The 26,134-nt window shown below is 58.3% G+C and overlaps 1 protein-coding gene across 6 annotated transcripts; it reads right to left on the bottom strand.

Annotated features, from left to right (window-relative positions):
* Positions 1–181: 181 nt before the first annotated feature.
* Positions 182–25,880, bottom strand: MLLT6 (MLLT6, PHD finger containing). 6 transcript variants are annotated; one of them, XM_039227698.1, is made up of 22 exons: positions 25,696–25,875; positions 24,427–24,506; positions 23,904–23,958; positions 23,524–23,633; positions 22,482–22,585; positions 22,157–22,250; positions 19,730–19,891; positions 18,959–19,057; positions 16,254–16,479; positions 15,141–15,755; positions 14,515–14,702; positions 14,191–14,299; positions 12,945–13,011; positions 12,600–12,745; positions 11,907–12,104; positions 11,715–11,803; positions 10,261–10,610; positions 9,733–9,823; positions 8,465–8,815; positions 3,047–3,103; positions 2,376–2,495; positions 182–584 (listed from the first exon to the last, which is right to left on the bottom strand). In XM_039227698.1, the coding sequence occupies exons 1-22, from the start codon at positions 25,802–25,804 to the stop codon at positions 405–407; spliced, it is 3,600 nt and encodes a 1,199-aa protein (XP_039083629.1). In that variant the 5' UTR covers positions 25,805–25,875; the 3' UTR covers positions 182–404. The 6 variants fall into 6 exon arrangements, with proteins under 6 accessions (XP_039083629.1, XP_039083625.1, XP_039083626.1 ...); XM_039227694.1 differs by lacking the exons at positions 182–584; positions 2,376–2,495; positions 3,047–3,103 and adding an exon at positions 6,255–7,892 and having other exon boundaries at positions 19,730–19,888; positions 25,696–25,880; XM_039227695.1 differs by lacking the exons at positions 182–584; positions 2,376–2,495; positions 3,047–3,103 and adding an exon at positions 6,255–7,892 and having other exon boundaries at positions 16,341–16,479; positions 25,696–25,880.
* Positions 25,881–26,134: the final 254 nt, after the last annotated feature.

Consider the following 26,134-nt stretch of genomic DNA (forward strand, 5'->3'; position numbering starts at 1 on the left):
GGAAAGTGGGGGGGTCCCTTGCCCTCCTCATGTCTCTTGTCTCTGGGCTCAGCCTGCCTTGGGAGACCTCATACGGAACGAACGTGAGCTGCTCCCTCCCTGAGGCCAGTGGGATGCCCCATCCCAGATCCCCAGCTGGGATGGGCCATGTGCCTCATACCAGTGACCACAAGAACACCACTATGGGTGGACATTTTGTTTAATGTCATGTTCACCAGCAGGCGTTGAACCAAGGGCGTGTTCCCGGCTGCCCAAGAGACCTCTGGTATCGGGGGCCAGCCCTTCGCAAGCCAGCAGTGGGTCCTGGGGTTCCTGGGTGGTCCTTTCTTGAGTTCAGCATTCGGTTTCCTTCCCTACCAGTGGGGTACCTGGCAGAGGCCTGGGGCTGGACAGGGGCCACCCCCTCAGAGCGGGGAGCCCACTTCCGCCTTCTGCACCCGCTCGCTCCTGTGAGTGCCATCGCAGTACGGGGGTTTCTGGGTGGCCTTGCAGGTACAGAGGGCCACTACACGGGTCTCCTGGGCCTTGAACTTGAGTGGGGATAGGCCAGTGCGTTGGAAGAAGTGAGAGCCATCACAGAAGGGCTGGTAAGGGAGAGAGAGAAGTTAGAGACACTACCCCACCTGCTGGACTAGGGTTGGTATGGAAGGAATAGTTTAGGGCTCAGGCTCCTCAATGAGACTCCCTGGGTCCCCTAGTTTTACCTCCCGCACCTGCAATGCGAGGGTAATAGGAGAGCTGTCCCTAGGAAATAAAACAATGGTTCTTTTGCATTTTGCCCGTGGTAAGCATTCAGTAAGTATGAGTCTTTAATGCATTAGGCTCTGGGGGACCCAGAGGGCCAGGATAAACGACAGGATTTTCAAGGTGAATCAGTGCTGATAGGGTGGATTTTTTTTTTTTGGTTTATTTAATTTTTGAGAGAGAGATGGGGTACAAGTGAGTGATGGGCAGAAAGAGAGGGGGAGAGAGAGCAGCAGGGCTCACCCGAAGCTGGGCTCAAACTTACCCAATGCAGGGCCTGAACTCACGAACTGTGAGATCATGACCTGAGATGAAGTCTGATGCTTAACTGACTGAGCAGTTAAAACCCCTCTGATAGGTTTTTCTAAAACATCTCTGATGGGGCCCTTGGGTGGCTCAGTCGGTTAAGTGTCCAGCTCTTGGTTTCGGCCCAGGTCAGTGATCTCAAGGTTTGGGAGCCTGCTTGGGATTCTATCTCTCCCTCGCTCTCTGCCCCTCCCTGGCTTGTGTATTTGCTCACTCACGCTCTCTCTCTCAAAATAAGTAAAGTTAAAAATAATAAAATGTCTCGGAGTCTCCATTGCCTCATGAACTTCATTTCCTTCCACAGATTCTCTGGGTGAAAACTTCTCTGTGTGGGAGACAGCCTGCAGGTAGCACTCTGCTTTAGGACTGGGGTATCAACCTTGTTCGGCTCCAGGAAACATGGGCGCCTGTTATCGGGAGTGGATGTTATGGGAGGAAGGGGATGTCCCACAGGGAACAGGGGCAGGAATATATTTCTGGGGAACGGGAACTGAGGCCTCTGCCTTGACTTGCTAGTTAGTTAGGCAGGCCTCCTGAGGTCAAGGCAGGGTAGGAGGAGAGATGAGAGAAGGATACAAATAAAACCCAGCAACCCGTCCCCGAGGGCACCGTGGCTGCCACGCCCTAGAGCCGCTCTACCCTCACGAGGACCTGCTCAGAGCAAGACTGGCAAAGTAGGACCTGGGACCCTGGGCTGTGACACCACATGACACCTCTTGGAAGCACATGGTTCGGAGCTCAGCTTCGGAAGGAAAGGGGCCCTGGAGGCTAAGAATGTGGGTCAGGTTCCTGCTGGAGGGAAGGCTCCCGGGCTGGAAGGGAGAGGGAGGTGGGGGCAATGATGGGGAAAGGGAGGGTTTGCAGAAGGCACTGGCAAGGGGCACCTGGGGGTCTTGCTACTGTTGGGGTCCAAAGCCTGGGAACCTTTGGATCAGATGTTTCCCGGGAGTGGGGAGAGAGGGGGAGAAAGACAACCCAACCTCTCAGTGCTTTGAGCGAGAAGTCCAGACGGCGTTTGGGGGCGGGGGGGGGGGGGAGCGCCAGCAGAGGAGGCCAGGGCCCCGTGCCCCTGCGGCCTGGCTGCAAGACTGAAGTTCTGTCTCTCTGGCCTCATCTGGCCTCTGAGTGGATACAGAGACCAGGGAGCTCGGGGCTGTGCGTGGTGGCCTTGGCCTGACAGCATTCTTCCACCCGCAGCCTCCCTGTGTTGTCCTTCAGGCGTGTGCCGGGAAAGGAGGAAGGTGTGGGGGTAGGAGCTCCCAGGAGATACCTGCTGTCCCACCAGGGGTGTCATATATTGACGACAGAGGGCAGGGGTCTCTCACCTGCTTCTTGCTGCGGCCACATACACACCACCTGTAGGTTTTCCCAGACACCAGCTCCACCCTGATGGGCGTTTTCAAGGCCACCACGGACTTGGCTGGTGTTTTAGGGAACCATCGGGCCTGTGGCAAGGGAAGATGAAGGGCTGGCGGTCAGCCCCACGCCCTGGAAGCACTTTCTTGCCTATGGACTTGTCCAGTTTCCCAGTGGCCCTGGCTTATGGCGGCCTTCCTCTGCAGGAGGCTGATCTGATGCCACCCCACAAGGACATTCTCTCCCACAGGACACCCTAAGGACAGGGAAGAGATTTCACGCCCACATAGGCACTCGGGCTTCTGGGCACCCCCGCTACCTTCCTTTCAAACCCAGACTCCCACCTGGGGCCTCGGAAGGGGAGAGCCAGGATCCCGCCCGCCCAAGCAGGGTCACCTGCACCTGGGACTACGTTTATCAGGCACTGCTGTTCCCAGCGTGGAAAGCCTGGCTCCCCGCCCTGTGCCCTCTGGTCACCCTACCTTCCCTGAGCCAACTGGGAAGGTGGCTACAGTCAGGGCTGGCTGAGGTTGGAGTCTGGGAAACAGGGCTGACTCTCTTGTTCGTTCTCTGATCTCTAGCTTTGGGGTCTCTGGGACTGGGGGACTTGGGCGGAGGGAAGGGGAGACTGGGCACTCACCAGCCAGGAGGAGATGTCCCGACTCTGGTTCAGCTTCTGCAAGGTACGCAGGCATGACTAGACGGTGGTTTGGAAACAAAAAAATACAAGAAAAACTAGTCAGTGGAAAGCGTTGGACTCCCAAAAGGAAGTCATCTGGAAGGGACTTGTTGTGGGTGGGGGGGGGGGGGTAGGAGAAATAAGAGGGCAAGAAAAGGGGTCACAAGACAGGAAGTGAAGTTGCGGGGGACACCCAGCCTGCGCTCGGCGACCGAAGGCTGCAAGGCACCAGGCACCAGGCGAAGCGGGACTTGGGGACGCGCAGCCGAGGGACCAGCGGGGCGGGACCCGGGAGGGGAGAAGTCGGGGGTAAGGGCGGCCGGCGGCGTGGGGTCGGGGTGCTCACCCAGGCCGCGGGCCGCAGGGGCGCCCCCAGGCCGCCCATGCGGGTCCCCGCGGCTGCGCCGCGCCGGCTCCGCCCCGCGCCCGGGTCACCTCCGGCCCCCGCCCTCCGGGCCGGCCCAGCTCGCCGCGGCCCGGAAGACGCCGCGGAGCTCCGCGCGGGTGGGGGCCGGGGCCCGCCGCCGCCGGAAGCCCGGCCGCCCCCGCTCCCCCCGCAGCCTCCCCGGGGGAGTGTGGCCCGGCGTCCGCTACGGTAGCGCCGTGCACGCGGAGACACCGGCGGGGAGCCTCGCCTCCGCTTTCCCGGCCTGCGCCTCCCCGTGTGGGCGGGGACCTCCCGGGACCAGCCTCTCCGGCGGAGGCTGTGGCAGCGTCTCCCGGGGCGCGGGGGGGCTTCTCACGCAGGGAACCTGCGCCTGGCCCAGGCGTGCGCATCACATCCTTGTGGGTGGGCACAGGTATTTGGGTCTTCGGAGCATACGGGTCTGTGAAGTCCTATTCTAGATGCTTAGAGGAATGTAATCGACCCCTACTCCGTCCCCCTCCCGAGGCTCCCACAGTTGGCACGCCCCTCCCTTTCCCTTCAATAAAGCCAGACAATGCAGGGGTCTGTGGATTTTTTTTTTTTTTTTTGTAAAACATTCTTTTATTAAAAGAACAAGTGCTGTTTACGAACTGCCCTTCGTACAAATAACATCCGTTATACAAAGATACAAGATCCGGGTTATGCACAATTCCAGGCTCGGAAGTGAAAGGAGGGGGCATTGCCTTTTGGGCTGAGGATATAAAGGAGGTTCTAGAAAGAATGTAAAAGGAGCCCCTGGGTTTGCAAACTCTGGCTTCCCCTCCCTGCTCCCCTCGGAAGGGTCTGCTACATTGAGACAGGCTGGGATGGACAGAGGGAAATGGGGCTGGGAGTCAGGGTTTGGGTCTCCAGTCCTGCCACCTGAGTCCCAAGTTGGGTTGGAGGAAGTGAACAAAGGGCAATGAAGGCACCCCCTCAGTCCCCAACTTTTCAGTAGATCAAGTCAAAGCGGTCGGGAGCTGGACACGCTTTGAATCCGGATTGATGTGACTGGTGGGAGCCAGGGTGCTGTGCCCGGCCCCCTCCAAATTCCCCCACTGAAGGGACCTTCATCGCTCTGGGCACCTCTCCCCAGGAAAAATATACACCGAGATAGAGGAGCAGTGGGAGCAAACTGCCTGCTCCTAACTTTGGCCCACCACTCACCAGGGAAGATGCTTGAAGTTGGCAAGGGGAGCCCGTGCTCTTGAAAAGCTGTCTGCATTTCCAGCTCAGGGGGGAAAGGGGTGTGTGGACGTTACCCTTTTTCGGAGCTGGCCCCTGGCTCTGGCTCCCCTCACTTGCCTAGGCCTTCCCCAGCAGTACTTCCCTAGCACTCAGTAGAGGAATGGGTAGGGTGCTCTCAGCCTCAAGGTTAGGGCACCAGGAGGCGTCTGCAGACCCAGGAGCCTGAGGGGAAGACACACACACAAATAGGAAAAACTTTAAAAAAAAAAAAAAGCCATCTTTAAAGTGTCGTTGTCTATGGAAAGGATCCATCAGCTCTGAGCTAAGACAATCAGTGCTACATAGATACCCTCCCACCCGGGCACAGCCCTGCACTCACACACACAGGGACAGACAGACAGCCACATGGAGGTGGTGCAGTGGGGGGCGAGAGAGCCCAGGACCAGGAGGCCTGGGTCCTGAGGGCTGGTCCTGGCTCTGCCCCGAGCCCCTGCCCCTCCTAGGCTTGGAGCTATCACCTGTGAAGCAAGGAACTGGCTCAAACCACCCCTAAACACAGGTCCCTTCCAGCTCTGACACTCATGCACCAGTTGTGACCTCAAAGCCAGACAGGGGTTCTGCATGCACACCCCTCACACCTCTGCACTGAGCGTGATCACACACGAAGCTCCGCTCATGCATTTTCAGACTTCATTTCCGCCCTGCAAACCACATCCTTTCTCTCTGCCAGGTAGAGATGTACACAGCTGTGTCTCTTCCCACTCCCCGTCCACATTCGTCCCGGGGAAAGGGACCAAGGCTGGGGAAGGAGGGTGAGGTCAGTATAGCCATCCCCCTTGCACTGGGACCCTGAAGATCTCCAGAAGTTTCTTATAAAAGCTCCCTCCGAAGAAGGAAATGTGCTACCTCTCTCATGCCCTCCTTCCCCAAACCGAGAGACAACAGGAATCCATACCCAGCCTGGGTCCCTTCTTCAAATCTAGCCTACCTGGGGCTGCACCCCAGCCTGGGGGAAAGCTGGAAAATAAAGGCTCTTGGAGATGAGAACCCCAGACTCGTGGGTGCCAGGAGGGAGGGGGAGGCCTTGGTTCCAGTGCACTGAATCATAGGGACCTCTCACTCTCTGCCCCAGCAGCCTCAGAGCCGATTTGCCTTCCACAGCATCCAGAACAGAAGTCGACTTCAGCTCTTAGTGGGCCGGCCCTAGGCAAGGGTGAGTGTGAATGGACAACTCTCCTAAGAACCTCTGGAGGTTCTTTTACTTCTCAGTGGTTCGGGGGCGGGGAATTCGAGAGCTTAATAGATGAAGATGAATAAAAACGCTGAATCCTATCATTTCTTCCTAATTGATATTTAGCATTAATAAAAAGTGAGTATTTCTGAGGTCATCACAACTGCCTTCCCCCCTCCCCCCAAGCCCTTGCAAGTGCCTAAGAAATTGCCTCTGAAGATTCCCACCCACCCTCTCTTTTATCAGCTCCCTAACATCTTACAAAGTCTTATCAACAGGAATATTAATATTATTTTCAGTATCAGAAAAAAACCAGTTGAGCAGCACAGGCAAAAATATATCTGCACTACGTTTCTGTCGTTGCCAAAAATATACACATCTTCTTTTCTTTATTTAAAAAAAAAAAAACCAACAACAACAACAAAAACCCAAACGGAAACACACACACAAAACTCCACACATGCAAACACTGACGAGACACGAGCTTCAGGGAAAGCTGGAAAAGCCTTCTCCCGGCTCCAACCCCAGTGCAACTGAAACAGACACAGGCTTCACCCTCGCCCCTCTCCTGGCTGCCCTACCGGCCCCTCACTCGGCCTTTGTCACCAAAGGCTCTGGACAGGTGGGGGCTCTTTAAGGTGAGAATTGCCCCCACACCCCAGGGGAAATAGCTGGTGGGTGAAGGGACAGTTGTCAGGTCAGCTCAAGCTGAAGGCTCCCCTGGTTGGTGGGGGCAGGGGAGCAAGCTGGCTAATTCCGGGAGGGGGCTTTTCACTAAAGGAAGTGGCACTTTACCCCCCCCAACTCTTTGCCCCATCCCCCCATCCCTGGGACTCCCTTCCCGCCAGGGAAGCAGGACAGACTATCACGGTGGTGGGGGAAGGGGAGGGGGCACTGAGACCATGTGGGGTCTGGGGGAGGGAAGGCAGGATATTACCCTGATTCAAAGCCCCCAGCCCCCATTTACTCTCCAATATTGGAGTACTGTTCCGGTTTTGCTAACCATTCACGCCCCAGAAAGGGACCAAAGTTGGTGAGGTGGGGAGGGTGCAAACAAAAGCTGGGAGCCCCCTTCTGGTGCTGCCTCATCTGAGCACTGCTCCTATCCCTGCCCTCGGCTGCCCCAGGTCCAGGGGGAGTCAGACAGACAGACAGACACACACACACACACACACACACACAGACGCACACGCACAGGCACACGCACTCTCTGAGTCAGGCAGCTCCATCTTCCCACCCTCCGCACTCCTAAATCCAATAGTGCAAACAAGGGACAGGGCACTCAAGGGGGCTGGGCCTCCTCCCCTGCCCTTCCCCATCCCAGCACGGGAGGGCTCCAGAGAGATGGGGAGGCCCGGGCTGAGTTCAGTTCCATACCATCCTGCCCCTCCCTCAGCTCCCTAGTCTGTGGGCTTTCACAAGCTCAGCTTGTAACCCTTGTGGGGGGCCGGGGCGGGGGACTTCTGCCATCTGCCCAGGTTGGGAAGAAACTGCAGGTAAAGCAGGACTACTTTTTGTCGTGAGAGATTTCCGTGCAGGGGCAGGCCCAGGGCCTATCCCCCCACCTCTCCCCACTCAAGTGCTGATCCATTTTATGTGGAGGGTCCAACCAGCCCCCCACTTATGCCATGGCCCACTTTGCTCTTAGAGGACCTCAAAACATTTGCTGAGAGTGGGGGCTCCTAGGTGGCCTTGGAACCTGTCCTCCCCCTGAGCCCCTCACAAAGGGGTCAGTGCAGAGGGAGAGGGGGGCCAGTGGAAGGGGCATCCCTCTCCGTCTCAGTCCTTGGCACCAGAAGCAACCCACACACCCCGGGCCTCAGCACGGGATGCAGGCTGGGGTCTCTCCAGTGTCTGGGTGCGGGTGCCTGCTCCAGGCTAGGACCCCTCAGGCCAAGATCTGCCCCCTCCATTTGGGAGTCAGGAGGGACGGGGTGGATTTAGCCTTTTTCCTGGTTGGCTGAGGTTCCTTTGTCAGCAGTCTGGAAAGAGAGGAAGGGAGGCTGGGGGTTTAGGAGGTGTCTGGTGCTAACACCCAGTTGAGAACAGCTACCTGGGTCAAGGAAGCTGGCGGGTACAGTGAGGGAGCCCCACTGAAGCCCCTGCCCTAGGCTCTTGGGCTAACGTATATATGTTTGTGGGTGCGTGCGCTTGCATGGAGCGGGGGCAAGCTGCCCTGCACAAGGGCACCCGGCTAAGCGGGCATGCGCCAGCCAACGGCAGCACCCTGGGCTCGGGCTGTGTGCCTTAAGAGGAAAGAGGGAGGGCCTTTCTCCAAAAGGCCCACCCAGAGCATCATCTTTTTCTAACTGGTCCACTCGGAGAGGAAACAGACTTTTCTTCCTGGACTTCCCGGAGGAACCCCATTTTCTAACTGGGCCTTTTCCTATCAGCCCGTGCTCAGAGGTTATGGTGTCTGGAGCAGGGCACTTTGCTGGCCTAGGGGTGGTTTCCTTCCTCCTTTTGATGACACACCTAATGATGTACCTTCTGATGCTCCTCCTCTGCCCATCCCGGAGAAGGGAGACGGGACGGCCTTGGGCCCCCTACTCACCCCTCCTTTGGGGCCACTGCCATCCGCCCCCGACAGGCTGAGGAAGGGGTTGGTCTGGGCAGTGAGGACTGGAGGTCCGCCTGCCGCTGCTACTGCTGCGGCCGCAGCTGCCGCGGCCATGAGACTCGTGTTGTTGCCAAGCGAGGGGGCCACCAGGGCTCCGGCGGGCAGCAGAGGTGGGGCAGGTGCCGCGGGCAGCAGGCCAGGGGTGCCTGCCGACAGTAGCGGGGTGGAGCTTCCTGCCAGCAGGCTGGCCATGGGCAGCTGGGAGCCCCCGGCCATCTGCAGCCGCTGCAGCTCCCGCTTCTGCTGGACCTGCTGGATCATCTGGTAGACAACAGTCTGGTGCTCCTGCAAGGGGGCCAGACGCCTCATGGGCCAGCAGTCCCCGGAGCCAGCTTGCCCCGCTTGGCCCAGGCCCCATCCCATCGCACTGGAGCTAGGAGGAAGGAGACCTGGGGAGGGGGACAGTCAAGTTTCTGCCGCCATCTCCCTACTCGGGAACTCGGTCTTCCCATCTGGATCAGAAAGCGGTGGCTGCCCTCAGTGTCTGTCAACTGGGGCACTCTGGGCCAAGTGCTGCAGGAGGCTTAACAGTCTCTGCCTGGCCCCACCCCCTCACTAAATCGTCCCTCGGTTGCTATGACAACACAAACGCCTCTAGGGGTAGTAAGACCCCAAGTTGAGAACTAAGCTGGGTCAATAGTTTTCCATCCTCCCTCACCCCCCTTTGTTTTGTTTCATTGATGATTCATTTATTTTTGTTTTAAACAGGCAAGGTATTTTCAGTGTTCCAAAAACCCAAACAAAATATCCAGGTTTCCCTTAAGCAATCTCCCTCCCACCCCTGTTCCCATCGGGCCCCTAGAGGTAAGCAGTTGCATTGGTTTCCTGAGTATCTCTCTAATGTTTCTTTATGGGAAAACGGTTAGGTTTTCTATTCTTTCAACTCTCCCCTTTTTAAAAGGCACAACTCCTGTTCTCCAAAGGAGATCTTGGCAGAACCCAACACTGTGAGATGGCCCCAAAAGGGGGCTGCTCTGGTTGACAGGGTGTCACTGGCTCAGCCACAGACCCTGAAGATCCTTGGGGCTGGGACTGGAAGCGCTCAGAAACTGAGGACCCACGGCCCCGCAGACCTTCGCGCTAGGGTATGATCTGGGGCCAGTAGAGCACCCCTTCCGCACTGTCCAGGGGCCTGAGAGCACCACCCATGCCCCACAGGGGCCCTCCTCACGGGGCTGGAGCAGCCGGGGAGGGGTCGTTACCGGGGTCAGCTGTGGGGAGGCCAGGAGCTGCTGGAGCTGCTGGAGCTGCTGCTCTTGCTGCTGCAGGAGGTGTCTCTGCTGCTCCGTGAGGCTGAGGTGGGTGACAAAGCACAGACTCTGGGAAGGGGCAGGGAAGCGTGCCTCCCTCCTCCCTGCCAAGTTCCCAGACCCCCTCAGACCCAGGTGGAGAAAGGCAGGGAAGTGCGGTTCTGGAGGACTATAGAGAGGCAGAGCGAGCTCAGAGGCTGCCGTGGGAGGGACACAAGTCAGACGGAAGAGCTTTCCCAGAAGGGGAATCAAGACTGGGGGTGCAAGAAAGAAACCGGCGACTTTGTCCCTGGGAAAGCTACCAGCCAGAGGACACTCACGTCTAACATCTAGGGGGTACCTGGGGCCAAGAGGTGACTAGATTCTATGCCCTCTAAGACCAGAGGACAGTTTTCCTCTTAGGGAGACTGTGGGTGTTTGGGGGAGTCCCTCCCAGAGCCAGCCTCCCCGTCCCCTTCCCCAGGCTGAGCTCTCCCTCACCTGTTCAGACAGCCTGGCAGCTGCAGCGTGGGGGCCCCACCAGCCTGGCTCAAGCCCGCAGGGTTGGGGGCGGCAGCCCCATTCAACCCCCCAAGGAGCCCATTGAGGGGCAGGGCCCCGCTGCCCGCCAGCCCCCCCAACAGCCCCTCAGCCATAGGCATGGCCCCCAGCCCTGCTGCCCCCGGTGCCCGGCCCAGCCCGTTCTGAGGCTGGGGCGGGAGCGGGGCAGGGGCCCCGGGCAGGGCCAGGGGCAGGGTAGCAGGGCTCTGCTGGAGCAGGGGCAGCGGTGGGGGCGTGCTGTGGAAGGACAGCGCCGAGCTGCTGCGGCTGGGGCAGCCTGAGTGTGGGTCCTGGGGAGGGAGGGGGAAGGGAGGGGTCAGAGGGGCAGGGGGCCAGCATGACCTCTCTGGCCCCCGGCCCAGCACCCACCAGCATTCTCACAGAGCACAGCCCTCCCCCCTCGCCCACCTCACCCGGCAGAGCCACCCAGGTGAAAGAAGCAAGGCCCAGAGATAAAGAATCCCAAGAGTCTTCACAAATCATGTTCACAAGTCACTTCCCGGGGGCCCAGCACCCCTTGCAATCCCGGTTGAATCATGGACAATGATGATGGTGGTGGCCATCTACTGAGCCAGAACCAGGGTTCAGTGCATGACCTGAACCATCTCGTTATTCCCATACAGGGATGAAGCCACTGATTCTTAGAAAGGCTTGGTAACTCTGCAGGCAAGAGAGCAGCCGCTGGAGTGAAAGGCTCAGGTTCAAACTCTATGTCCACAGTTCAATGGCTTCACTGGCTTCTGTGTTAGTTTTCTCGCTCACAACGCGGGGGTGTTAGCAGTCCCTACTCTGTAAGGTTACTGGGAGGCCTAAACCCTCAGCTTTGAAAGCCTTAGCCCAGTACATGATTTCAAGAGCAAGTGTGCCATTAATATCTGCTATTATGATGAGTATCATTGCTCAAGTATAAGAACCCAGTTTGACTTCATTAGCAGCCACCACAATAGCAACCAGTACCTAACCCCCACCAATTTACACGGGGATTATTTTGCGAGAGGCACTGTAATAAACCCTTCCCAAGTACTTCTCAGAGGCCTTCCCTAACCACCTCTTATCTCCAGAAGAATCCCTCCCCCCATTCTTCCTCACCGCCCTCAAATTATTTCCATTTTAGCCCTTTTCCTGACTCGTAATGATCACTTTTGTGGATTTATAGTCTACCTTCAGGAGCAGGACTGCGTCCGTGTTGCTCACTGATTGCGTAGCCAGTGCCTGGTATCGAAAGTAGGCACCTCATAATCTTATTTAATGAAGGAATGAATAGGTCAGTCAACCGATTGCTCAGCCAATCACTTCACTGCCCAGCCTCCAATAGCTGTAGGGTGGAGATGAGACCAAAATACCCCAGCGCTTCCCCTCCTGCCCCCACCCTTGCCTCTCCCCGCGGCGCCCACCTCAGAAGATGTGGACAGAGAGTTGTCCAGGCCAAGACTGTTCTTCCCCGGGGGGCTCTTGCTGGTGCTTAAGGAATCGCTGCTGCCGGCTGAGGGAGGGGAGCAGGGAGGGAGGTCAAGGGCTGGGACCGGGGCCAGGTCGCACCGCCCAGCAGAGTCCCCCACTCCCAGACTGGGTGGGAGTCCCCTTACCTTGGGGAGGCAGGCCATAGGGCCCAGGGACTGGGCCGTTGGCGGCAGGCAGGGCGGCAGGCAGGGCAGGGAAGGGCACAGAGAGCTGCACGTTGAGAATCTGCAGCCGCTCCTTCTTGGCCGTCAGGCTCAGGATCTGTTCCTGAAGCCGCTGGTTTTCCTTCTGCAGCGCGTGCAGTGCCTTCAGCATCTCCACGACTGCGGAGAGAGGGTGAGAGCGCCTGAGCCCGCAGACCTGGAGGGGCGGGGCGAGAGGGCCGGAGGCGGGACTTGAAGGGCGGGGCCTGGAGGAGAAAATCAGACTGAGACCTAAAAGAGAAGGCAAGGCGCCTGCTAGCAAGACTCGGGTGAGCTCGGAGAGGCGGGACCTCGGGAGCCCGAGGTGTGAGGACTAGGGGCGGGGCCTGAGGCTCGAGGGTCAAGGCTGCGATCCTGAGCGTAGGCGGCCGGAAGAAGTCGGAGCACAGTAAGGTAAGGGCGAGGAGGCCGCGGGGGCCGAAGGCGGGGTGCGCAGGTGGCGGGTCCAGGTGCGAGGCCTAGCAAGGTAAGTATCAGGCCCGGGGTAGCCAAGAGTTAAGGCTGGGGCAGGGCCAAGGGAAGGTGCCTTAAAAAGTTTGGGGACCTTGAATAAAGAGGTAACCGAGTTTGGGGGTCCTAGGGCAGGTGTCCCAGCCCGGCTCCACCCCTCCTCACTGTTGACACCGGCCTCGCCGTCGCCCTGCTTCTCCAACAGCTGCTCCATGTTAGTTGTTCCGGGGGCCGCTGGGTCTAACTGGGTGCCCCCGCAGGGTGCAGACGCTGTCTGGTCGAAGAGTGCGGGGAGGCTGCTAATGGGGGACCTGGGATCAGAAGAGAAAACCAGGGTCAGGCTTACCTCATGTCCCCACTCCTGCCTCCCTCCTCCCCCCTCAGGGGTTCCAGTCGTCCCCTTTTGGACACCACCCTCTCCTGGCGCCCGTCTCTCCGCCCTCTCCTCCCCCTAGTGTCCCTCCAGCCCCGCTCCCAGCCCCTCCCCCAAGCCGCCGCCCCCTCCCTCACATGGAAGACAGACTCTCCTGGGGGGAGGTCCCCCGACACCGGAAGCTGCAGTCCTCCAGGTCTGGCTCTTGGAACGAGAAGGGGAGCAGGGATCAGCGGGGAAGGGGTGCCGTCGGCCTCACGGTCCCCGCCTGGGAAGTGGGTGCGGGATCTGGGACTTCACCGCAGACCCCTTTCCCCCAGGATCTCCCCCAACCCCAGACTGGCAGTTCTAGCTCGTGAGACGCTGGGAGCCCTGGCTTGGAAACCTGGCCCCACGGGAGGCAAAGCCATGGGATCTGGTCTCTTCCCTAGGCACAAAGACCGCTGCCTGGCTTCTTTAAGAACCATCTCCCAATTTCTTTCCTGGTGTTTTCAGGGTTATAGAAATTCGGGGTCTACACAGTCCTGGGTTGAACTTGGACCTGATGCTTGCCATGTGACCTTGAATTTGAACCTAATCTCTCTGAAATGATTTGTGATGAGGATTACAAATAAGGTAATAAATGTGAAGTGTTAGCTGTCCTGCAGCAAGCCCGTAATAACTATTATAATTAGTTTTGTGCGACTTCTCACATTCATAAACTCACAAGTTGCAAAACCTTTTTGTTGGGCCACAGAATTCCAATGTGGGGTTTGGAAAACGTAGTCACCCTGCGCTGTCCGGTCATTAATTCTGTCGGGTCATTCGGCCCCTTTTAGAAAGTTTACCTGAACTGGAGGCCGGGAGGTAGGCCCCGCCCCCTAACCGGCCAGGTGGTGTCTCTGCACCAATCAGCTCTCTGGGGCTGGGTTGACTCTCCCGGGAGTGGGAGGGGCGCTTGTGATCCTCCCCCTTAACTCATAAATACCCGGAGAGCAGTTTGCCCAGCTGGCGGACTCTCTAGACGCCCCATGCCAAGGACTAAGAGGCCAGCGGAGAAGAATGCTGCAGTGACCGGAGAACTGGGCTTGAAGTCGGGACCCGAATTTGAGCTCCAGCTCTGCTCTTTTCTACTTGAACTGCCTTGAGCAAGTCATTAATCCTTTTTCTTCTGTGAGATGGAACAGTGGTAATTCATTCTGTCAGGTCCTACCCGTACCATCAGGGGATTTTAACGTGAAAGCGTACTCTGGTTTGTTGTGTGTGGATCTTTTTTTCAGGGTGGGTAATGGGCAGAGGGAGGGGGCAGCCAGAAAGCCCTCCCATCCTTTCTTGGGTGACATGCAGGTGACGGTGCCCCTTTGGTCTTTGGGAAGAAAGGGGAATGGGATCAGAGACACGTACCTGTGTGGCTGCTCTCCGCCTGGGTGAGGAGGGGGTTAACGGCACCCATGGGGGTTCCAAAGATGTGGGTAGAAGGGAGGCTAAAGGTAGAGCCAGCCAGAGAAAACACCTGAGGGAAAGGAGGTATAGTCCAGCCTGGTGGTTATTCTTGGATCTAGGGCACAACTGTGTGAGGGAAGGAGGGGATCAGGTAGGTGTACTGGGGAGGAGAGAGGACCAGAGTGGGAGACATTCTCTCTCAATCTCTCCCATGGAGAGCTGGGGTCCTAGGCAAATTGTCCCCTACATGCCTAGGGATGCAGGAGCCCAGGAGTAAGGCCTCACCTGAGTGGTGGAGATAGAAGCAGAGGAGGAGGGGAGGGTGCTGGTGAATGGGGAGCGGCTGAGGCGGGGCAGGGCCGAGGTCCCTGGGGGCCCCAGCAGGCTGGAGGAGAGGGGGGTGCTGCAGACAGCTCGCAGCATTCCGCCACTGCCACCGTGGGAGATGGGGTCCTTATTACTGGTGTAGATGCCTACAGGCAGAAGGACACAGAGGGAAGCTTAGTCCCCATTCCCCCTTGCGCTTCCTCCACCAGGTGCCTGGGGCAGCCCCTCCCCAGGGAGAACACTCCCCCAGGTCTGGCCACACACACCAGTTTAAGGCTCCTCCTGCAAAGATGTCACATCTGCCTGTGACATCTGCTTGATATGCCTGCTTATTAGACTGCCCTGCCCAGACCTGGGGGATTGCTGGCTTTCCTAACAGGTAGCCCCTATGGGCAGTCTACCCCAGTCTCTCCCACTACAAGCCTGCCGCTGATGGGTGTGGGGGAGTATCTCAGAGGGGACTATCTCTTCCCTCCTTCGTCTCTGTCCTTTGGAGCAGGTGCTATCATTTCCCTCCAACTGCATGTTTATGCCTCTATCCCCTCAGTAGACTGGCTGGGCCGAGAGGCCCAAGGGTCACTAACCTGCCCCTAGCAGTGGGGACTCCAGGCTCAGGCTAGGAAGGCTCCCTGAAGGCCCAAAGGTGCGGGAAGCCAGGCCACCCAGGCCAGAGCTGACCAGGGAACCTCCAGAGAAGGGTGAAGCAGCAGTGGCAGTAAAGCCAGCCAGCTGGGCACTGGGCAGCGAGGGGGCGGCCGGGCCCCCGACCCCCTCCTTGTTCCGGCTGCCCTTGGGACGACCCGGTCCATGCCGGCTCCTCTTGCTAGCTTTGTGCTTCTTCTCCTTCAGGCCTGTCTCATGGGTCTCCTCAGCAGGCGCAGGGGCAGCACTCAGTGTGGGCATCCGCTTGTGGGTGCCTGCTGAGGCCCCGGACCCCGAGACGTGGGGAGACTTATAGTCTCCAGGGGACGGGGCCCGGGCCCGGCCCGAGCTGGAGGTGGTGGTGGAGAAGCGCATGATGGGCCCAAAGCCAGAGAAGACCACCTTCTGCTCGAAGAGGTCAGCCTTGGGGGGCTCAGGGGCTGAGGGAGAGGGGGGTGCTGAAGGGGTGGGGGCTGCGGGCTTGGAGTACTTGTCCTCCTCTGGCTGCTCCAACTTGGGGAATGCGGAGAAGTCAGGGGAGCTCTGCAGGGACGAGACTGCACAGAGGGAAAAGTGAGTTACAGCTGGGCCGCGTGTCCCTCCCACCCCACTCCCATCTGCGCTAGCTGGAGAGCGCCTGGGTCAGGGGTCAGGGAAGCTGTCCCAGCTCTGCCGCAGTCTGTATGTCTTGGGAGGAGTGTCCCCAGCCCCAGCTTTCCTACATATGATAAAGGGGAAGGAGAAGAACTCCTGCCTAACTGATCTCACTGGACTATAGAGACTGTGGGACAGATCATCAGTGTTGGCACTTTAAAAATGGCACCTTATGGCACAAGGGCAGGGGATAACAAGTGCACACAGTTAGGGCAGCGGAGGGGTGGGGCTTGAGAGGGACTGGCGGGGGGAGGGCTTGGAGAGGAGTCATTGGGTGGGGATCTCCCATCTTTAACCAATTTAAGAAGCAAATGAGATGCAAACCAGGCACTGGCTAGAGAAGCTCTGGGCAGGCTGGAGGCTGTCCCACCCCCAGCTTCCTCCAGGATGCCCATACTCACCTGCAGGCTGGAAGGGGCCCCCAGAGGAGGAGGAAGAAGAGGAGGAAGAGGAGGAGGAGGAAGAGGCGGAGGTGAAACTGCTCACACCTTTCCCACTGCTCAGTTTCTTCCCCTTGTGACTCAGGCTATGGCTGGAAGACTTTTTCCCCTTCGAGTCCCTGCTGCTCTCAGAGGTCTCCTGAGTGCTGGCCTCATGGTGAGAGGAGGAAGAGGCTGAGGAGGGGACCTGAGAGGAGGAGGAGAGGGGAAGGCTCAAGGCCAGCTGCCCCGGCTCACCCAAACCCGGAAGTGGGGTAGGAGAAGGCAGGGCCCAGGCTCTACAGGGAGAGCCCAAGTTTGCTCTGGAAAGAACTTGTGGGTGTGAGGAGAGGGGGGTCGGTCTGTCCTTCACCTGAGGCAGAGAAGAGTGAAAACAGTCCCCGAGCCTGCACTAATGTGCCCATCTGATCATTCATCCATGCTTAGTGGTGCCGAAAGGGCTGGACTTGGACGGGCCTGTACTGGGGCGAGGGATCACTGCCCTGGCCCCATCCTTGAACCCCCCCAATCATCCTGCCCTCCCCACTCACCCTGAGCCACAGCCCACCTGATACCCCATTCTCTGGCCACGCTGTGCCCTTCCTAAACCACATGAGCTCGCAGGGCCCAGCCCTCTGCCAGGACAGCCTGGCCTCAATCTCCCCGGGAAACTTCTCATCCTTCCAAATTCAACTTGGAAGTTCATGAGGCCTCTTCCATGGGGCCACCTGGCTCCCCGGGGTGGACCCAGTCACTCTGTCTCCTTAGTTCCAGAGCTCTGTGCACTCACATCAGCCACATCAACAGATGCCACACTGATCTGAAATATACAGTCCCCACGTCTGAGGCTTCCAGCAACCCCTCTGAGGGCAGCAGGGTAGTGGCTGGAGGAGCATGGGCTCTGGGGTCAGGCAGGGCTGGCCATGAGCCTGGTGGGCTCTGCCATCTACTGCAGAGACAGTGTCCCGTGGTAGGTAAGAGTATGGGCCCTCAAGACTGCCTGTGTTCAGATCTTGACTCCACTATTTACTAGCTATGTGCTTTTAGGTAAATTACTTCTCTATGCCTCAGCTTCTTTATTTACTGGATGAGTTTTTAAAAAATACCTAATTTGGGGTGCCTGGGTGGCTCAGTCAGTTAAGCGTCTGACTTCAGCTCAGGTCATGATCTCACTCACTGGTTCAAGCCCCGCATCGGGCTCTGCGCTGGCAGCTCAGAGCCTGGAGGATGTTTCGGATTCTGTGTCTCCCTTTCTCTCTGCCCCTCCCCTGCTCACGCTGTCTGTCTGTCTCTCTCTCTCAAAATAAATAAACGTTTAAAAAATGTATTAAAAAAATACCTAATTCATTGGATTATTTTGAGGACTGAATGAGTTGAATTTTGAATCCCCACGTACCCCTTCCATTCCCCTGTTCTAGAAGTGACTTTGCCATGTAGTGAGTGAGTTAAGGCTTCGTGTTACTGCCAGGGATGGTGCTTTTCCTCCCAGTAGAGACCAGGTACTCAGTAAACAAACAAATGCTAGAGGAAGGGTGGACAGGGCATGAGAGCTGCCCTGTGCTGCCCTTCCCTGGGCGAAGGCCCAGTCTCTGTCTTCCTCTTTGTTCTTTTCAACAGCTGGAGTTCTGAAGGGAGCCAGATGTGGTTCTGAGAGCAAAGGAGGAGAGGGGCCAGGGGGAGGGGTAGCTGAAATGCTGGGGTGGGTGGAGGGGGATGGACAGAATGCTCCCACATGGCCAAGGGGACACCTGGCCACTGGGAACTCCCGTATCTCTCGCCCTATTTCCACCTGCGTACAGGCCCCTGGGAAGGGTCAGAGGGCACGAATGACAAGCTTTTCCAGGTGAGCCCTGGAAAGCAGGCTGGGGCTGGGAGGGGTTTACTGGGACAGTTGCTACATCGTTACCCTGGAAACCTGATACCTGAGCCTCCTGCTAAGATGCCCAGAGCTCTGCCAAACTCCTAAGGCAGGTGGAGGTGAGGGGGGTAGTAGTGGTGACAGAAAGAAGCAGTTTCTCCAGGCCCCTGTGCTCTTCTGTGGGTGGGTGGGTTGCGGGGGGGCGGCGCTGGAAGGAGGGGAAGGAAGGGCTGCTCTGGCTTGGATTAGCAACTCCCTAGCCTCGGGTAGGGCCTGCTGGTTACTCCTCCAGATGTTGCCCATTTCTGGAGACAGGCCTGACATCCCAAGCCCTGGGAAGGATGGGAAGAGCAGGGGTTTTGGGGTGCTGTCCGTGGGCCTGCCCCATACCACCATGGGATTTTGGTTGGTCTGGGCAGCGTCCTGATGTGGCAGAAGGGTGAGAGCACAGGGGTCCTCTCTGCCTATCTCTGGGGAAATGGGCCTCAGAGCTTGAAGAACCAGTCTGAGTACTGTACCCGCAGACAAGAGCCCAGTGCTGAGACTGTGTCTGGACAGAGGCAGATGTAAATATCTGGCAGCCAGTAGGCAGGGCAGCACCCCCGCACCCCCCACCCCACCCGTACCCTCCTGGTTGGTCAGTGGTTGGTGGGGCTGAGAAGCACCCGCTGGGCTAGGCTAGGGGAAGGGAGAGGGGTAGGGTGGGGAACAGAGGCACATTAACTAGAAGCTGCTGAGGGGGGTGCCCAGGGTCCCTGGCTCGCTCTGACCCTCACAGCTTGCCTCCCTCCCCTTCTGGGTCATTCCTCCTGGGTGTGGGTGGCAGTACCTTGTCAGCAGTGGGGACCACGGGTGGGGTGAGGATGCTGGGAGGTGACTCAGGCCGCTTCTTGTGCTTCTGTTTAAGGCGTTCTTTGTCCTTTCGACTCTGGGGAGAGAGAAGTGACCAGACACGGGTTGTGGGGGACAGTCCGGGGTAGGATAAACATGACATGCGCCTGAGCGGAGGGGTCACCTCTCATGAATGGGCTTTGCCGGCATCATCTCCCCCTGTGGAGGGACTGGGGGGCTGAGGCTGGAGGAGATCAGCTCTGGCAGGTTGCTCTGAGAGCCACCCGCCCCTCCCCCTCATCCTCACTGCTTGCTAAAAATAGCCTGTCCCATTATCACGCCAGGGACACAGAGCACCACACACATGAGCACATACCTGCAAGGGGTCCACCTGGGGTGTGGAGCTGTGCAGAGGGATGGGGACCGGGTGCGCCAAGAGGTATGGCGCCAGGGGGCCTACACAACTGGGCTGGCACATGGCTAGACTGTGGAGGTGTCTGCAAACGTGCAGGGCCATGTGTCGAGGGCTTGGGAGGCACTGTCATGTCCTGGGTCACGGAAATCCAGAAAACCCCAGGGAAGCCAGGCCCTCATCTTCCCCTCCAGGACTCTCCTGTGTCACTTTCTCAGCCTTCTGCTGGCCCTCAGTGGCCTCAAAGGAAGGAAGGGGGCAGGCCCCAAGACCTCAGGGGCACCTTGTGGTGACTTCTTGAAGTTGTGTGTTTGTGGGTGTGGGCAGGAGAGGGAAAGGAAGAAGACACTTATTTACCTTCTTCTGGCCCCTTTCATGGTGGGAAGGGTGCTTCTCCTGCTGGGTGGATGGTGAGGCTGACCGGCTTCTCCGGCCAGCAATAAAGCCACTGCCACCTGCCCCTGTACCGCCTCCGCTTCCTGCTCCTCCGCCACCCCCACTGGTATGCCGGGACGTCTTCTGGGGAAAGAAGAGAGAGGAACTGCCAAACCCTCCTTTCGATAGCTGAGGACAAGATTCCTGAAAGTCAAATGATCCCAGGGGCCAGTTCTTCCCACCCTCCTTGTCACTACAGGGACCTTGTATCTTCAACGATGCTCTGTTCAGCAAAAGGCATTCTCTAACCATAAATGCTAGAGCTTCCCAAGATGGCTTATCCAATGAAGATTCAGCAACTGAGGCCCTGAAGAGCTAGAGGCATCTTGGCCCCAGCAAGGTATCACTGGAGGTAGAACAAGGGCCTGGGTCTCTTATTTTCCACCCACCTCTTCCCATGGAGACTCTTAATCTATCTCGAGCAGCCTGGGCCATGGCCCAGTCCTGCCTCGTTCCCTGGGAAAAGACACGGGGGGAGGGTGCTCATGGGGAGTCCCCTGCTCCTCTGAATTCCACACCCTTCCTCCTCACCAGCCCAGACACTCTGCTCCAGCCATCAGTCCTTTCTTGATCCTGGCCCTCCCCCTCCATCAGACACAGTGGCTCCTTCTGTCCCAAAGGACCCAATGCCGTTTAGAAGCGGGAGGTAAACATACACAACAGCAAAAACCCAAAGGATCCTCGTGCTGCCTCTCCTCCCAGCCAGGGCCTGCCCCCTCCTTCCCTCCACCACTGATGACTGCCCCCTGCCTGACAGCTTCACCTGTGCCAGACTTGCAGGTCCCCCACTATCCCCCAACTGCCAAATCCAACTAACTGCAGGCTCCGTCCTACCCAGTTGCTCCCCAGTGGTGGGTACTGTTCCTAACTTGCCAAGCACTAGACTCTCCCCTTCATGGACCCTGTCACACCTTGACCCACCGTATCCTGCTGGGCACTTGAGGGCTCCAGCCCAGCCTTCTATACTTAGGGCTGCCAGCACTGCCCTGTTTGGGGGACTGACAGCCACCAACCCTGAACAGCCCCGCTTGGCACCTCCTGTGAGCCACCCTGAGCTCTCTACCTTGTCCTAAGTCATCATTTAATCCTGAAACCAAGGTGACCATCTAATTTATGATCCAAACCGGGACACTTTGAAAACCGAAAGAGGGAACTATTAATACTTACACCGGGGTGACAGGCACGAAGCGGAGCTATCCAGGGCAGAACAGGACGTATGCCAACCCTACAGAAGCCCACTGCACCCCGTTCATAGCATTCCCAGGTGTCCAAGCACCGAGAGCCTGGGTCCTCTGTCCTACCCTTAAATCCTCTTTCTCAGCCACCCCTACATGTAGGCCTGTCTACCTAGCAATGGTTCTAGAGTCCAGCCCTGGCCCCCCCCTGCCCCTTCTCACAGCTGTCTCCCAGCCGCCAGCCTCAGCCCTTCAGATCCAGCTTCACAGCGGCCTGCCAGGGTAATCTTCCTAAAAAACAAATCTGATCATATTACCCGCCTGCTTACAAGCCTGTGGCCCAGGGGGTGAGGGCCCAGCTGCATTCCCAGTCAGGCTGCACCCCCCTCACCAGGGTACCCCCTAGTTTCTGGAATATACAGGTCTCTCCACAGACGATGAACAGGACCCCTCCTCCAGCCTCTCCCTGGGCCCGAGGCCTAGGGCAGAAGCAAGCCCCACTCTGGCCCTGCCTAAACATCCGGTCACCTCCTGCCACATCCTCACCAAGCGCCCTGTTCTGTTTACAAGTCCTCTTTTCTGTCTCAGGACTTTGCCCATGCCGGTCCCTCTGCCAGGACTCAGTTCTCTCTGCCTTTGCTTGGCAGGTCCCCAAGGAGCTTTCAAATCAAGTTGTATGTTCAGATTCCCACACACTTGCTGTGGGATGTTGCATGACCTAAGTGTGAGTCTTAGTTTACTCATCTGTAAGTTGGGAAGATACAGTACACCTAGTTCTTAGGGTTGTGGGGCAACCACATAAAATGACACATGAAGAGGGCAGAGTACAGAGATTGGGGCACAGTAACCGCCTCAAATGTTGGCTCTCGCTGCCTCCGCCTCCACTCAGCTTAAATGCTGCCTCTTCCTTGAAGCCTACCAGACTCTTGACAGGCAGGGTCTGAGCTTTGTCTTCTGGGATGGACTGGCCAGTTCAGCCCTCGTTCACCCACCTGGGGCTGGACTTCAATCTATTCCTTACCCAGTGGCAACCTCCACAGGGCGGAGACTGGGTTCCTTCCACTGTGGTCCTACCGGTATCAGGCAACAGCCTGGCCCAGAGCCCATACCCTCGAAAGCTGACTTAGAGGGTAAGGCTGACTGACCCATGCATGCCCTGGCCAAGGACACTCACCATTTTGCTGAAGTGGTATTTGCAGTAGCCGCAGTACTTGACGTTGTCCACCTCCAGCACTTCCTCCTCACACAGCAGGCCTGCCATTTGGGCACTAACCGAAAGAGGTCAGCCTGAGAAGGGGGTGGCCGCAAGCCGGACCAGCCGCCTTCTTTCCACCCTCCCGGACCGCGGCTAGGGCGAGGCCGAGGCCATCCAACGAAATCGCTGCCATCACCACCAAAGAGACAGCTGTCCACAGCAAACCTCGGAGCGGGGGGTCGGTGCGACCGGGCAAGGATCCCAGAGAACCCTGGAGGGGGTGCGGGACGGGCAGGGGTCTCACCAGGTGACGTGGAAAGCTTGCCGACACCCATGGCGGTTGCACGTCATGCAGGCTCCCGAGGCTGCCTTGCTCTCCCGGCCCTGCTCCTCACAGATGTAGCAGGTCTGCGGGACACAGCGCAGTTGTCCCCTCCTCTCTTCTACCTGTGGGATCCCTTGATCTGCTGCTCCCTATTCTCTCCCCGTGACCCTAGGTCAGGGCTGTCCAGTCCAAGATTTTGTGACGATGGAAACTTTCCATACTTCGCTGTCCAACACAGTAGCCATGAACCACACAGGCTATGGAACACTTGAAACGCGGCTGGTGTGACCGAGGAATGAATTTTAAGTCGCATTTAATTTCAATTAGTTTACATAACCACATGCAGCCGGTAGATACCATATTGGACGGGACTGTCCTTGGGCGGTGAGCCCTGGAAGGCCGGGACCACGTCTGCCTTCTTCACAGGGAGCGTATTCCCACCTCTGGGGCTTCGCGCGACTCGTCCCTTCTGCGGGGATCTGGAACCCCACCCCTCCTCAAGGCTGGCCTCAGCCTAAATGTCTCTTTCCCTGACCATTTTATCTAATATAAGTCCCCCCCCACACACACACAAGGTACTTATTTTAGTACCTTATTTGTTTTCTTCACAGCACTTACCACAAACTGCACTTAATTTATTTGCCTGTTTTTTGATATTTACAGCCTTCCCACACAGAAGGGGGAGTTCCGTGGGGCAGGGACCACATCTGTTTTGAGTACCTCGGCCCCAGTTTGGCACATAGTAGGCATTCAGTACAATGTGTCCAGCGAATGAACGAACAAGTGAGCTGGTTGCTAAGGCCCACCCTCGGGCAGTACTAGCGCAAGGGAGCCTCCTACTTCACTGGAGCCCCAGAGCACAAGCACGGGTCAGTCAGTGGCAGGTGACTACCCACCTCCTGAGTCCCCCTTTGGCTGGACAGAATCAAATTACACCGATGGAGAGAGAGCTAGAGAGACCCAAGGATGGTGGGACGGGGCGCGGGGCGGGGCTGGTATGGGAACGGCCGGGGCCGCTGACCTTGTTGAAGCGGTCGTGGGGCACGTACTGCAGCACGATGGGCTCCATGGTGAGCACGTTGGCAAACTGCACCTCCGGGATGTAGAGGGCACACACCACGTGGGCCCAGCCTGGGGTGGTGGGGAGCTGGCCTCAGCTGCCATGGCAACCTGAGACCCCGGCCCCTCATAACCCCACACTAAGGTCAGTCCCCTCCTCCACAGCCTTCCCATCAGACTCCAGGCCTGGCCGGGCCAGGGAAGGAAAACCCAGCTTCCATCCCTCCCTGATCCTTTCCCCGCCCTCCCCCGACCCCCAGTCCACTCCTGACTTCCCAGACCCTGCTCAGGGGGCCTTGCTGACCTCAACAGATGAAGTCTGGGGCTCAGGGACCCCCTCACCTCCATTATCAGTCCTCTTCAATGCCCCGTCTTTGTGTGGGCACAGCTCACACCTCTGCCAATGCAAGGGGGCACAGGGATTTGGAGGGGGGTTCCAAAAGGGAGTGGGGGATCTGCTGAGCTGGGCCCTTCCTGAACACATTCAGAGGGCCCCAGGATGAAATAAGCTGTCTATGGGGGATGTGTAGGGATATGAAGAAACAGGTTGGCTATGAGTGATAACTGTCAGAGACCAGCGATGGGGACAGGAGGTTCACTATAGTATTCCCTTTCCTTTTGCTCACGTTGGAAACTTTCCTTGATAAAAAGTCCAAGCAAACTAACAAACAAAAATCAAAAGCTCAGGGCAGGAGGTGGCACAGAGCGAAGGATGAGCTGGGGGAGAGGTGGGCTGATGATAGATGTGCAGGAAACAGGAAGTCCTGTGCGACAGTCCCACCCCAGCCTCAGCCCCAGAGTCCCCTGGTTGAACTGGGAGGAGATGCTCAGGTGTACAGAAGTGGGGAGGGCGTCTCAAACTCACCACCCTGGCTGCTCGCTCCTGAGATTCACATTTCCGGCAGAACCAGGGTCCCGTTGGCACCTGGACGATGCCGTAGCAAGCTGGGGGTTGGGGAGAATTACCAAGCAAATCTGTCAGCCCTGGTTTTCCCCAGAGCAACTGGGGGAAGAGGGGGAACTCTAACGGAGGGGTGCTGCTCCCCTGTCTGGAGTCCCTCACTAAACAGCAGGACCACAAGAAATGCCCAACAGCACATGGCCAGCCTTCAACCATACAACCAAACACTCCGGGCAGGGATGAGAAGTCTGAGTCCTTGACCTTAAACTTCTAGAAGACCCCATGCTCTTTCTGGACCTGTTTCTCAACTCCTGCCTACGAACAAGTCCTCTTCATCAGGAATAGAGAAAAACAGAGGGACAACATTTACAACAGTCAAACACGTTTTGTTGTTATGGGGGGGGGGGATTTCTTAAAGGGCCAGTAAGGGAAGAGATGGGGAAGTAGGGGGTCCAGGGACCTCACCTTAAGTCCCTAACTGTAATAGGTACATGTCAAAAGTCAAGGCCAAGGGCAGGTGCAGTGCAGGTAACCGATAGGAGAGTGGCGGGAAGAGCGGGCAGCGATAGCATTAAGGGCTGTCCCAGGAAGGGGGGGTGGGCAGCTGGCTATGCCAGACAAGCGGGAGATGCCAGCCTGCGCCCTCGGCAAGACTCCTCAAGGAGTTAACTCCCGAACCATGTGCTGTTGGGGGAAACTCCGAACCTCCCTCTTCTCTTCCCGGCCCCCTGCACAACCTGGCTCCTATCCGCAGCTCTTCCCGGAGGGTTTTAGGAGTCCCTTCTCCCCTGGGACCCTTCTCCTCCCTTCCCAATTCCGCTCCTCCCAGTATCCGGAAGCGGGAGGGGGGGATGACCCCCCCTTGACCTCTCCCTCCGGGAGCCGGGACCAAAATAACCGGGCGGGAGGGGACACCTCGCAGGTAAACATTCCCCCAGCAGCCCCGACACTGGCGGTGTGGGGCGCGGAGAGTGCGCTCAGTGCCCCCTAGTCTGTCCCCAAACTCCCTCAACTTGGGGTGGGGGGCGCGGGACTGGAACAATAGGCAAGAAAACAATGCCTGACCCGGTCCTCCAGGACCGGGCGGGGGGAGCCCCCTGACGCCTCCCTTCCCCTCAGGTGGGGTGGGGGAGGGGCGCCCGAGCCCCAGGAGGTCCCCGGAGGGCGCGGCCGGGGGCTCCCCGCTCGCGCCGCCCCCGGGGTCCCGCCGCCCCCCGCGGGCCACCCCCGTACCTTGGTGGACAGCCACGCTGCACGCGTGCCCATCACAGTAGACCAGCGGGTTCTCGGCCCAGCCCCTCTCGTCCGAACATACGCAGCAGCCTCCTACCATCTCCTTCATACTCCCATGAGCTCCCTCCGGGGCTGGGGCGGGGGGCCGGCCGGCGGGGGTCGGGGGTCAGGGGGGGAGGGAGGGAGCGGGGGGCCGCGCGCCTCCTCGCTCCCTCCTCCTCCTCCTCCGCCGCCGCCGCTTCTTTTCTTTGCCTCCTCCTTCCTCCTCCTCGGCGTCCTCCTCCTCCTCCTCCTCCTCCTCGCTCGCTCTGTCTGGCCGCCCCCCCCGCCGTGCTCTCGCCCTCATGCCCCGACGGGCCCCCCCCCCGCAACAATGAGACCCGCGCGCCGGGTTCACCCCCTCCGCGCCGCGCGCCCGGCTACCAGGGCCGCCCGGCCG

This window comes from Hyaena hyaena, unplaced genomic scaffold (genome assembly GCF_003009895.1).
Source record: "Hyaena hyaena isolate Hyena2069 unplaced genomic scaffold, ASM300989v1 scaffold_29, whole genome shotgun sequence".
NCBI classification, from domain to species: Eukaryota; Metazoa; Chordata; class Mammalia; order Carnivora; family Hyaenidae; genus Hyaena; species Hyaena hyaena.

Bases quoted from the DNA above. Each gene is read 5' to 3' on its own strand.
- MLLT6 (XM_039227698.1), bottom strand. From the start codon at position 25,804: ATGAAGGAGATGGTAGGAGGCTGCTGCGTATGTTCGGACGAGAGGGGC. The intron at 24,507-25,695 runs GTACGGGGGTGG...CCCAACCCCCAG, and splicing joins CAGCGTGGCTGTCCACCAAG to CTTGCTACGGCATCGTCCAG. The intron at 22,251-22,481 runs GTGAGACCCCTG...TCTTTCGGTTAG, and splicing joins CAAGCTTTCCACGTCACCTG to TGCCCAAATGGCAGGCCTGC.